The 13,307-nt window shown below is 51.0% G+C and overlaps 1 protein-coding gene, 1 long non-coding RNA gene and 1 pseudogene across 2 annotated transcripts; 2 read left to right on the forward strand and 1 right to left on the reverse strand.

Moving 5' to 3' along the window:
- Positions 1-319: 319 nt before the first annotated feature.
- On the reverse strand, positions 320-4,271 carry LOC139835951 (uncharacterized). The gene is made up of 2 exons (XR_011751310.1): positions 3,723-4,271; positions 320-571 (listed from the first exon to the last, which is right to left on the reverse strand). It is a non-coding gene; the product is annotated as an uncharacterized lncRNA (long non-coding RNA).
- LOC127324000 (berberine bridge enzyme-like Cyn d 4) lies at positions 569-2,417 on the forward strand. Its single transcript, XM_051352105.2, has one exon. The coding sequence runs from the start codon at positions 666-668 to the stop codon at positions 2,232-2,234; it is 1,569 nt and encodes a 522-aa protein (XP_051208065.1). The 5' UTR covers positions 569-665; the 3' UTR covers positions 2,235-2,417.
- Positions 4,272-6,024: 1,753 nt separating the features above from the next.
- Positions 6,025-7,469, forward strand: LOC127324001 (berberine bridge enzyme-like Cyn d 4; annotated as a pseudogene).
- Positions 7,470-13,307: the final 5,838 nt, after the last annotated feature.

Genomic DNA, 13,307 nt, shown 5'->3' on the forward strand with positions numbered 1-13,307 from the left:
TGTCTTTTTGCGTTAGCGTACAAACAAGCTATATGAGGAAAATGGATGCTTGTTTTCTTTACTTTTTCAGCACACGTGTCAGGTACGTTTTACAATTCCTATCTGGCTTATTAGAACATTATTATACTAATATTGTGAGGACTAGCTATGTGTGAGGCATGGATATATTATATAATTAATTAATACGTACTATATATAGAAAAATAAAACCATCATACGATTCCTGATAGCCTAATTATCTTGTGCATATCGCAGATTGAATATCTGGTGACAGGCCATCATACATAGGCTATAGCATGAGTTATTTGGCAAGAGATAATAAAATCAATGAAAATCCTTCATTAATTGTATCGTTGATCATAACTTAGTACAGTATAAATTACGTTGATGGCCATATGGCCAGGATTAAAGCACCGATGATCTCTATCCATATGGAGGTAATCAAACTAGGGCAGCTAATCTTTTTTTCTACAGCTTAGCGTGTCATCTTTGTTGACCTGCAAATACATACATGCTGTTTATGTTATCTTCATTGCGCATCTCATCTTTTTTATACAGCTTCTTCGTTGACCTGCAAGTACAGGCAAATGGTACATAACCAGCATAGGACAATAACATAAGCACACACATAACACATTGTCAATTTACGATCGAGCGGTGCAGAGATGGCGGTGTCAATCTCCATAGCAATCCTGCTCACAGTCTGCTTCGTGGGCTTCTACGTGCCCGTCCCGTCACTGGCGTCGTCTTCGGATGATTTCCTTGGGTGCCTAATGACAGAAGTCCCCAGCCAGCTGGTGCTCACGCCGGGCTCCCCGTCGTTCAAGCCGCTCCTGGTGTCGTCCATCAGGAACGCCAGGTTCCTTGCGCCGGCGACAGCGATGCCTCCGCTCTGCATCGTGACGCCCACCAACGCGTCGCACGTCCAGGCCGCCGTGCGGTGCGGACGCGCGCACGGCGTGCGCCTCCGCGTGCGCAGCGGCGGGCACGACACTGAGGGCCTCTCATCCCGGTCCCAACGTCCCGAGGTGTTCGCCGTGGTCGACCTCGCCAAGCTCAACAACGTCCACGTTGATCCGCAGGAGGCCACCGCGTGGGTCGACGCCGGCGCCACGATCGGGGAGCTCTACTACGCCGTCTCCAAGGCGGCACCGGGGCTGGGCTTCCCTGCAGGCGTCTGCCCGACCGTCGGCGTGGGAGGCCACTTCAGCGGCGGCGGCCAGGGCCTGATGATGCGCAAGTACGGCCTGTCCGCCGACAACATCCTCGACGCATCCATCGTCAACGCCGACGGAATCCTCTTGCAGGACAAGAAGGCTATCGGGGACGACCTCTTCTGGGCCATCCGCGGCGGCGGCGGCGTGAGCTTCGGCATCGTGCTGTCGTTTAAGGTGCGGCTCGTGCCAGTCCCACCCACGGTCGCGTACTTCAGCGTCACCAAGACCATGGACCAGGGTGCCGTCGAGGCCGTGACCAAGTGGCAGACGGTGGCGCCGGCGCTCCCCGACGACCTCACCGTGCGGGTGAACGTGCAGCAGCGCGAGGCCAACTTCCAGTCCCTGTACCTCGGCAACTGCAGCGCGGTGGTGGCCACCCTGCGCGACCAGCTCCCGGAGCTCAACCTGACGCGCGCCGACTGCCGGGAGATGAGCTGGGTGCAGTACGTGGCGTACATATACTTCGGCGACGCCATCAACAACGCGCCCCTCGAAGCCCTCCTGCTCAACCGCACCATGACCCTGGGCCGCTTCTACAAGAACAAGTCCGACTACGTCAGGGAGGCCCTCACCAAGGACGCGTGGGAGAAGATCTTCACATGGCCCAGCGGCGCCGCTGAGGGGCAGCTCGTCCTCGAGCCGCAAGGCGGGAGGATGGGGAGCATCGCCGAAGGCGACACGCCCTTCCCGCACCGCGCCGGCGTGCTATACAACATCCAGTACCTCGAGTCCTGGGTCGGGGGCAACAACACCACAACGCCCAGCTGGATCAACACCATATACGACTTCATGGAGCCGCTGGTCAGCCAGAACCCCAGGGCCGCCTACGCCAACTACCGGGACCTGGACATCGGCGTCAACCAGGTGGTCGGCGGCGTCAGCACCTACGAGAGCGGCAAGGTGTGGGGCGAGAGGTACTTCGGGGGGAACTTTCAGAGGCTCGCCATGATCAAGGGGAAGGTGGATGCCAGCGACTACTTCCGCAACGAGCAGAGCGTGCCGCCGCTTCTCTCTTGATCTCTCTTGATCACGAAAAATATACGAGCTACTTGTTGTCACAGTGATCAACTAATTAGCGATTAAAATAAACAGTGATCAAATAGCATTTGCCCATGTTTCTTATAACTGCTAAAATTTACAATGAGATCAAAATGTAACATTTATCAATACAATTATAATACACGTTTATAAAAAACTGCAATAAGCTGAAAATGTAACAATTATCAACAAGATTATGATTATAAATAATCATCTAGCTTTGCTAACATTCAATTGAGTGCGTATCATTTAGGTACAGTTTTTTATCAACAAGATCAAGATTATAAATTATCATCTAGGTTTGCTAACATTCAATAGCTGTTTGAGCACAACCAGGACTGGTACCTTCATGCCTCAAACTCTCCAATGTCAAACAGAGAGCGCCCTTCTTGATGACTTTGTGGCGTATATGGCATATGTACATAATAAGATTACGCACAGCAAGAAACCTGCACCAGCTGAAGCATCGAAACGCTTCCTCCTGAGCTATATGGACTTGCCAGAAGAACTCATTGGCAACACCCGAAATGCAAGAAGTAGTATTTTATTTACTATGACATGCATCGTTTCTTTTCATTTTAGCGCAATCTGAGGCGATGAGCTATCATCAAAACTTTCTTATAATGTGCTGCTATTTAAATATATTTGTTGCCAAACTTACTTATACTGTGCTGCTATTTAAGAGACATTTATCCACAATTGTCATCAGCAAATCGATAGACTTATGTATATGCTTACTTGATCTCTATTACCTCGGTTCCAAAATAAGTATAAGACTTTATAGCTTTCTAGAAAGGCTTATATTTTGCAACAGAGGTAGGATTCCAGCGTGGAGGTGAAGATGATCAGATACCTCGAGTCCTGGTTCAGGGGCAACAACACCACAATGCCGAGCTTGATCAACACCATATACCACTTCATGGAGCCGTTGGTCAGCAAGAACCCGAGGGCCGCTTACGCCAACTACCGGGACCTGGACATCGGCTTCAACCAGTGGCAGAGCCAGGAATTAAGATAAGGTGGGTCGAACATATAAGGCCTAACTTTTTTTTAAGCAGAAATAGAAGTCTATACAACAAAATAAATGACTCTAAAGATTCAGTTTTCATAATTCAGGAAATACAACTAGCAAAAACATGAAAATAAATAAGAACGACTTGGATACATGAAAATAAATAAGAACGACTTGGATATCATACATCTCGAAATGGCCGCTAATCCGGATCGAATTTGGTTTTGGGAAAATTGTGACCAATCAAACGACTCGGGCCTCTGGATAGATATGCCCATCTCATTTTATCTCTAATTTCCGGGGTACCAAATTCATCGATTGGTCTCCGCATTCCAGGATGAGAGATGACATTTGCTAGATCAAACATTTCAGGGACATTTGCTTGTTGAGTGTTCGTGAGCTAGGAGCGAGCAATATCTTACAAACAGTGAGCAAATCAGAGAAGGAAATTTAACCTGTTGGCCTTGGGGCGCTGCCTCTTCTCCTGCGGATTCTTCTACCTCGTGCTCCAGTATCCAGGCCGCGCCAGTGCCGCTTCATCCTCGGGGTCCATGAGTGCGCGACGCCGGCTGAAATGCGAAAGAGGGCGCGCGGCGGCCGGGCGGCCGGAGAGGAGGCGGCGGACTGCGGCGTCGGGAGAGGAGGCGTGGCCTTGGCGGCGGCTGGCGGTAGAGGATGTGGCGTGGCGCCGGATTGCAGCGGCGGCCGACGGGAGAGGACAGAGGAGGCGGCGTGGTGCCGGACTGCAGCGGAAGCCGGCGGGAAAGGAGGCGGCGTGGCGCCGGACTGCAGCAGCGGCCAGCGGGAGAGGAGGCGGCGTGGCGCCGGACTGCAGGGCGGCCAGCCGGTGAGAGGAACGCACGCGAGAGGAATTAGAGTTGCTCGGGAGCTCCTATACACCGCTTTTAGCGGTACACAAGGGAGTCACCGCGTACCGTGTGCGACAATGGGCTCGGCCCATTCAGGTTCGACTGTTTAATTCATTTGTCTGTTCGCGGTTTGCTTTGCTTGCAACTGTTTCGTGATATATTCTCAAAAAAAAAACTGTTTCGTGATTTGACTGCTTCTGTTTTTCTCTCTCTCTCTCTCTTTTTTTAAACAATGTTGACTGCTTCTGTTGATTGCGCAGAAATAGAAGTAGTAGCTTTTGTTGAACTGCTCCGTCTATTATTCATTCCCCTACAGTTAGCAAATAAAATTTAATAGGTGCAATTTGCAAAAAAACGAGCCGGCAGTAGCTATATCATCTTAGATACCAGTACGTTTGCCAAACAAGCTAGATATATATAGTACGTACCAATTTGTTGTTTTAAATAGTTTTTTATATTTTAATTTATTTTTGTTTCAAACTTTGTTTTCAAAGACATGAACTTTTTTTGAACCATGGATAGTTTTTTTTTATGAATTTGAAAAAGTTAGCAATTTATTCGATGAATTTGAAAAGAAATCACAAATTTTAAAAATATTGGCTAATTTTGAAAAGAAGACACGATTTTAGAAATTCGCTCATTTGAAACATGTTCATGAATTCTAAAAATGATCGAAAGTTTAAAAATATTCCTGAATTTGAAAATTGTTCACGAACTCGTTAGCACTTTTCGAACTCATATGCATTTTGGAACCCATCAATAATTTTTTAATCCGTGAACATTTTTCATCTCGTGAACGTATTTTTAACCTATAACCAAATTTTAACCTTGTGAACATTTTTTCAAATTACATGTATAAATTTTAAAAAAATCTTAATCTATGAACAATTTTTTTGAATCCACAAGTTTTTTTAACTACAAGACCATTTTTTCCATTTCTACGATTTTTTTTTCGTTGAAATTCTTTCTATTTCATTAAAAACATTATTTCAAACTAAATGAACAATTTCAAATATGAAAAAATATTTTTTAATCAATGAACGTATTTTTGACCCATTATTGTTTTCTATATGATGAACATTTTTTCAGTTTTGTGAATTTATATTTTCAATCATGAACAATTTTTTAAATCCCGTAAAAATATACATTTTGAACCCATGTCTCTGAATATTTTCAAAATCTAAACATTTTTAAAATTTGAATAGTTTCAAAATACAAACATTTTCAGTACCTACCTTTTCAAATATCTGAAATTTTTTCAAGGGATTTCTATTTTCGTGCCCCTGGCTCCTTAGTTGTGCTCAGTTTTCCCCAGCCTCTTAGTTTTTCCTCAGTTTTCCCCAAAACCTTGTCTGAAACCCGCAGAAGGAGCTCGGACGGAAGGAATCCCGTTAAGTTGACGTTGGTTGGTGCTGGCAAGTGGGGCCGCTGTTGGTTCCCCGTAGTGGATACGTCTTCACTTATCCAGATCATCGTGGGACCCACAACTTGTCCACGTTAAGTGCGCCGGACCCACAGCTTACCCAGGTGACCGTTGCAAAATGGGAGCCCGAGCCAGCCCCGCGCCCATGCCCGTGCCATTGCTTCCCCTTTCTTTCCCCGCGCCCCATTGTTCTTCTTCTCCGCCAGCGGCAGCCCTTCTCCGGCAGGCGGGTGATGTCTAGTTTCTCTTCGACCTCCCGTTCTTCATGGCTGCAGTATGGACCCGTGCCTTTGACAAGATGCTCCAATTTTTTTAGAACCATGAAGCTGAAGGGGGGGACACGGGAGCAATCACGTTGGTTCGACCGCGGAGGCGTGACGGGAGTTGCTTCCCGACGACCTCGGCGCGATGACGTGACCAAGTACAAGACCTCCGCAACTGCAGCGAGCTCATGCCGGTCCCACCCACGGTCGCGTTCGTACTTCAGCGTCACCAAGACCATGGACCAGGGTGCCGTCGAGGCCGTGACCAAGTGGCAGACGGTGGCGCCGGCGCTCCCCGACGACCTCACCGTGCGGGTGAACGTGCAGCAGCGCGAGGCCAACTTCCAGTCCCTGTACCTCGCTCGGCAACTGGAGCGCGGTGGTGGCCACCCTGCGCGACCAGCTCCCGGAGCTCAACCTGACGCGCGCCGACTGCCGGGAGATGAGCTGGGTGCAGTACGTGGCGTACATATACTTCGGCGACGCCATCAACAACGCGCCCCTCGAAGCCCTCCTGCTCAACCGCACCATGACCCTGGGCCGCTTCTACAAGAACAAGTCCGACTACGTCAGGGAGGCCCTCACCAAGGACGCGTGGGAGAAGATCTTCACCTGGCCCAGCGCCGCCGCCGAGGGGCAGCTCGTCCTCGAGCCGCAAGGCGGGAGGATGGCGAGCATCGCCGCCGACGACACGCCCTTCCCGCACCGCGCCGGCGTGCTCTACAACATCCAGTACCTCGAGTCCTGGGTCGGGGGCAACACCACCACAACGCCCAGCTGGATCAACACCATATACGACTTCATGGAGCCGTTGGTCAGCCAGAACCCTAGGGCCGCCTACGCCAACTACCGGGACCTGGAAATCGGCGTCAACCAGGTGGTCGGCGGCGTCAGCACCTACGAGAGCGGCAAGGTGTGGGGCGAGAGGTACTTTGGAGGGAACTTCAAGAGGCTCGCCATGATCAAGAGGAAGGTGGATGCCAGCGACTACTTCCGCAATGAGCAGAGCGTGCCGCCGCTTCTCTCTTGAGCACGAAAAATGAGCAAGCTGTCACAGTTCTCAATTAATTAGCTACGTACTAAAATGAGCAAGCTGTCACAGTTCTTATAACTGCTAAAATTTACAATAAGCTCAAAATGTTACATTTATCAATATAATTATAATAAACTTTTATCAATAACTGCAATGAGCTGAAAATGTAACAAGTATCAACAAGATTAAGATTACGAATAATCTTCCAGCTCTGCTAACATTCAGTTGTTGTATAGCAAAGTAACTCTATATTTTAAATCAGCATGTTGTAATCAGTTTCAGTCATGTGCCTGCGGTGTTGGGGTTCAGGTTAGGTGGGACCACGGGATTCCCACCTAATTGATGGTTCTGCAAAGCACGCCCCGTTGGGCAAAGCATGCGTGCCTTCTTTCCAAGCCAGAAGAGCGCGGTGGGGTGCGGGTTGCTAGTTTGGTTGGTTGCCTTTTCCGGAAACAAACATGAAACTGTATGTTTTTTCATAAATAGAAATGTGATCATGTCCGAACTGACCACCCTAGGTCTTAAAAAGTGGCTGACCACTGTGTAGTCGGGTCCTTTCCATAAATCTTACTCCTGGGTCCGAACTGGAGAATGTTCGATGGGATTATCTTGTATCCTTTGGCAAATATTGTGTTCCTCATGTGTCAGTTTAACACGTATAAGGTAGAATCAGAGGTGTAGCAGCTATGCGTCTTCTTCTTACCACCCTGGGGATGTGGAGAGCCGGTCGATTTGGGGTGGAGGAATTTGCCCTCTTGTTTCTAATGTAATTTAGTGATGACATAGAATGATTGTGAGCACTGAATTGGCTGCTTTAAAGCTAATCTGAAAGTAAGCTTTTTGGTTGTTTTAATTTGGTAATGCATCTTGGTTGCCAAGTTACTCTGAATTTACTCTGAACTCTGATAGTAGTCCAATATGCTCGAAAGAATATTTTTCTTGATTAACCCCTTGCATATTAGCAACCCTTTTAACCGAAATTAGGCAAACTTTATTGACAAATTACTTTAGTTATTAGTTGTATGTACTCCCCTTTGCACGGTTGAAATCAAGGATACATGATTTACAGGAGGAATACTAGCGAGGCACGCACCAATCACGACGTCTTTCAGCGCTGGATCACTGACCGGTAGAAACCGGTTCCGTGAGAAATGCGTTTCGGTCTGTGCTGTCAAGTTACTATGTATTTAATCTGAACGACGGTAAAGAGATCTTATTTGTTACCATAGGTTCTTAAGGTAATCAAATGTGCCGGCAAGAATATTTTTCTTGATTCACCCCTTGCATAGTAGCGGCACTTTTAACCTTGCGAGCTATAGTAGAAAATCTTTGACTGAATAATGTCCAGACTTGTTGGCTTTTTTTGATAAAATGTTTCCCTAGGCGACACACATTCTTGGCCGCTCCGCTTCCGGCCGATGCAGGCATCCGATGGCAGGTGGGGCCGTGTTGCCATGCTATCCTCCCTTGGTGCTTCTCACGGACCGCATGCCCCCAATGTCTTCCGCTTTCCTTCTAAGTTTCGTTATCTTCCGATTAGTTTTTGCGGTACATCTCGGTTAGTTTTTAATATTTTTCTTGTTTTCATCCCTTCTATATTACCAACATATAGAAAACTTGCATTAGTCATTAGCTCTATGTGTTTGAAGGATAATCCTGCTGCACACTAGTTTCCTTTTACAGCTTATTCAGAAATAAGTGTTGGGCATTATGAGCTTGTTCACTGTCCAACGTAGCTAGGTCGTTTTGAGTTATCCTTAGACTAGATAACCACTAGGATTTGGAATCGTGGGATGGCACGATGTTGCTCAGGTCTTAGTGGTGGTAGTGGACTTAGTCTGCCGAACGCCATGGGATGGCATGGCCGGTCAGTTCGGAGGAGTAGGTCATGGTTTGTTTCCACTTTGTAAGGATCACTCGATCCAGCTTAATAAGGAGAAGAAACAGAAAAGCCGAGCAGTTGAACGCGGCACAAAAACACTGAGTCTCGCTCTCTCCCCGTTCCTACGTTTTTCTCTCTGTCATACGTTTCTTTGTCAGGCACTGTTCACGATCCGGCAACGTCAAGTGGTATCAGAGCCCGCGGTGTTCGATCCGCCTCACCACTCTCGCGCGGTGTTTGATCCGTCGCGGAACGATGCCGGGATCGCAGGATGGCGACAAGGACAAGGACAAGGGGACGCCGCCGGCTTCACCAAAGAAGTCCCTGGCGCGGCTGTCGCTCAACGACGGCAAGGACGATCGCGTCGTGGAGCGGGTGTACCACAGCGGAGGAGGCTCACAGCCCCCGATGCTCACCAAGTCCAACTACCAGGAGTGGTCGTTGGTGATGAAGGTCCAGATGGAGGCGGAAGGGCACTGGGACGTCGTCAACGATCTCAACGGCACGAACCGTGACGATCGACGTGCGCTGGCGTACATCCTCAAGGGAGTGCTGCCGGAGCTCACGCGCATCTTGGCCGTCAAGGACACTGCCCACGATGCGTGGGAGGCGCTGAAGACCATGCGCGTCGGCAGCGAACGCGTGCGCGAGGTCAAGGCTGGAACGCTCCGCTCGGAGTACGACAGCCTCAGGTATCGTAGTGGAGAAGGGATAGAATCCTATATTCTGCGTTTTAGCACGATCATGACAGATCTTGAGGTGCTCGGCGATCCGATCGACGAGCGCAAGGCTGTCCTCAAGGTGCTGCGCACGGTGCCCAAGCCGTACAAGGAGATGGCGCAAGCGATCGAGTCCCTGCTCGATCTGAAGAACATGACCCTGGAGGAACTCACAGGGCGCCTCGTCGTCTGCGAGGATCGCGAAGCCGACGAGGAGAAAACCGCCACCGGTGGGCGCCTACTCCTTACAGAGGAGGAGTGGGCGGCAAGGAGCAAGTCCGGCGACCGTGGCGCTGGGTCGTCCTCCGGGGGCGACCGCAAGGGAAAGGGGGACTACAAGCCCAAGCAGCACGCGGGTGACCGCGGGCAAGGCAAACATGGTGGTGGCGACGGCGCTCCCAGGCGAAAGGGCGAGTGCCGATACTGCGGTATCCGTGGGCATTGGGCCAAGGAGTGCCGCAAGCGGGAGCGAGATCGGCGTGAGAAGGGCGGCGAGGCGCACATCGCCCAGGCTGAGGAGGCTCACGTCGCGCAGGCAGCGCCAGAGATGCTGCTCGCCACAAGTGTCGTCAACGCTCCAGACGTCGCGACAGAGCGCGCACTGGTCGCGCACGGCGAGCCCACACCATGTCCAGAGCGCGCACTGGGCGCGCACGGCGCGGCTAGCGCTGGCATGCAGTTCGTCTACCTCAACGAGGAACGCGTCATCCCCAACCCCAGCGACGGCAAGCGCTGGTTCTTCGACTCTGGTGCAAGCAACCATATGACTGGGTGCCTGGAGATGCTCACCGACGTCGACAACTCCGTGCACGGCGTGGTCAAGTTTGGTGATGGCTCACTGGTGGAAATCCATGGGCGCGGCGCCGTTGTCTTCATCGATGGAAACGGCGAGCACCGAGCGCTTACCAGCGTTTACTTCATCCCCAAGCTGCGCACAAACATTGTGAGCCTGGGGCAGCTAGATGAGGTGGGGTGCCAGTCGATCATCGGTCGTGGAGAGCTGCGCCTGTTCGACCAGCAAAACAAGCTGCTCGCACGGGTGCAGAGAGCCTCGAACAGGCTGTACCCAGTGGAGTTAAGCTTGCAGCGCCAGTCTGTCTGCTCACGGCGGTAGAAGAGGACCTCGCATGGAGGTGGCATGCACGCTTCGGACATCTTCACTTCCGAGCATTGCACGAGCTGGGCGCAAAAGGTATGGCAAGAGGGATGCCGGTGGTCGAGCATCTCGATCATTTCTGCGACGGCTGCGCACTTGGGAAGATGCACAGGACTCCATTTCTTCGTGCGACTGCCTATCGAGCAGGGCGCGTGCTCGACCTCTTACACGGAGACCTCTGTGGCCCCATCACACCGACATCGCCTGGAGGTAGCAAGTACTTTCTGTTAATTGTTGATGATTTCAGTCGATATATGTGGCTTGAGGTGCTCCACAGCAAGGACGAGGCCTTCCGCTTCTTCAAGAAGATCAAGGCACTTGCAGAAACTGATCGCGGCGTAAAGCTCCGTGCGTTCAGAACGGATCGTGGCGGTGAGTTCAACTCACTGGAGTTCACCACGTTCTGTGAGGAGGCTGGCATCAGGAGGAACACGACGGCGCCTTACTCTCCGCAGCAAAACGGCGTCGTCGAACGGAGAAACCAAACGGTGGTCGAGATGGCGCGATGCCTGATGAAGAGCATGAGTGTGCCGGCCACGTTCTGGGCCGAGGCAGTAAAGACTGCTGTGCACATTCTGAACAGATCACCGACGAGGAGCCTCAAGGGCATGACCCCGTATGAGGCATGGCGAGGGAAGAAGCCAAGGGTGGAGTACTTCCGCACCTTTGGCTGCACGGCACACTTCAAGCTCGTCAGGCCCGGAATCACCAAACTGTCCGATCGAGCTCGTGCCGGTGTGTTCGTGGGTTACGAAGAAGGGTCCAAGGCCTACCGTGTGTTTGATCCGGTGGGGAACCGCGTGCATATCACACGCGATGTGGTGTTCGAAGAAGAGAAGAAATGGAGCTGGGACAAATCTGCAGTTGCAGAGGAAGGCCTCGATCGGTTCACTATTGTGTTCTCTGACGAAACTGAACCAGGGGCGACCAGCACACAGACTTCAGTGAAGGCGCAGGATCCAGTGACGGACACATCACCGCCGCTGACGCCAGCACCAGCACACTCACCTAGCCCTTCATCAAGCTCGTCGGAGTCTGAGTCACCGGTGCCATCACCTGTGGAGCCCGCTGCAGCACCTGCACCGCTGGTGCTCCCGACTCACCCGATGCGCACTCGTGCGCAGAGCGGCATCTTCATGCCGAACCCCAAATACACAGGGGAGCTCGAGCTGGGCGAGACGTGTCTCGCTGCAGCGGAGGAACCAGACTCCGTGGACGAGGCGCTGGAGCAAGCCCCGTGGCGCAAAGCCATGGAAGAAGAGATCAAGTGCATCCTCGACAATGACACATGGGAGCTGGAATCACTGCCTGCCGGTCACCGCGCAATTGGCCTGAAATGGGTCTATAAGGTGAAGCGTGATCCAGTCGGGAACGTGATGAAGTACAAGGCCCGGCTCGTTGCAAAAGGCTATGCTCAACGGCAGGGTATCGACTTTGACGAAGTGTTTGCACCGGTGACCAGAATTGAGACTGTGCGTCTGCTTCTTGCGGTTGCTGCTCATCGCCGGTGGAAGGTCCATCACATGGATGTCAAATCGGCTTTCCTCAATGGAGAACTTGAGGAGGAAGTGTACGTGCATCAGCCCGCTGGTTTCGTTGACAGCAAAAACGCAGGCAAGGTATTGAAGCTCAAGAAGGCACTGTATGGGCTCCGACAGGCGCCGCGTGCCTGGAATGCAAAGCTTGACGCTTCCATGGTATCACTTGGATTCGAGCGTTGCCGGCATGATCATGCTCTGTACCGCCGGTCTGATGGTGATGAGTTCCTGATCGTTGGAGTTTATGTTGACGATCTTATAATCACAGGGACAAGTGCCAAGACTATTGACTGTTTCAAGTCACAATTGCACGAGTTTTTCCAGATGAGTGACCTAGGGTTGCTGAGCTACTACCTGGGAATTGAGGTCACGCAGGAGGATGACAGAATCACTATGTCTCAGTCCAGCTACGCCAAGAAGATTGTCCAGGTGGCAGGGATGGAAAACTGCAACTCCTGTCACGTGCTGATGGAGAACAGACTGAAGCTGAGAAAGTTGATCGAGGGGGAAGTGATCGATGCAAGCTTGTACAGGAGTCTGGTAGGAAGCTTGCGCTATTTGGTGAACACAAGACCTGATCTGGGATTTGCTGTTGGCTTCATCAGCAGATACATGGAGGCACCTGGGAAGGAGCACTGGGCAGCCCTGAAGCAAGTTCTTCGCTATGTTCAGGGTTCAGCTAATCTTGGTTTGGTGTTCAAGGCCAGCTCTGAATCAGAAACTCTCACTGGATACAGCGACAGTGATCATGCTGGTGATCTGGACGATCGAAAGAGTACATCTGGTCAGGTTTTTTTTCTTGGATCGAGCCCCATCACATGGGCTTCTCAGAAACAGAAATGCGTGGCGATCTCAAGCTGCGAGGCAGAGTACATGGCGGTGTCGACAGCATCCTGTCAGGCTCTGTGGCTTCGCAGCTTGCTAGCAGAGGTGGTTAGAGAGGAGCCACAGAAGGTTAGGCTGTTCTGTGACAATCAGTCGGCGATCACACTTTGCAAGAACCCTGTCTATCACGACAGGAGCAAACATATAGACACTCGGTATCATCACATACGCGAGTGCATCGAGGATGGCAAAGTGGATGTGTTCCATGTTCGTACTGAGGAACAGGTTGCTGACATTCTCACAAAATCACTTGGGCGTACTAAGTTTGCTCA

Source organism: Lolium perenne, chromosome 2, assembly GCF_019359855.2.
Source record: "Lolium perenne isolate Kyuss_39 chromosome 2, Kyuss_2.0, whole genome shotgun sequence".
Classification (NCBI taxonomy): domain Eukaryota; kingdom Viridiplantae; phylum Streptophyta; class Magnoliopsida; order Poales; family Poaceae; genus Lolium; species Lolium perenne.

What these genes read in the sequence shown, in the direction of transcription:
- LOC127324000 (XM_051352105.2), top strand. Translation starts at nt 666, where the DNA reads ATGGCGGTGTCAATCTCCATAGCAATCCTGCTCACAGTCTGCTTCGTG.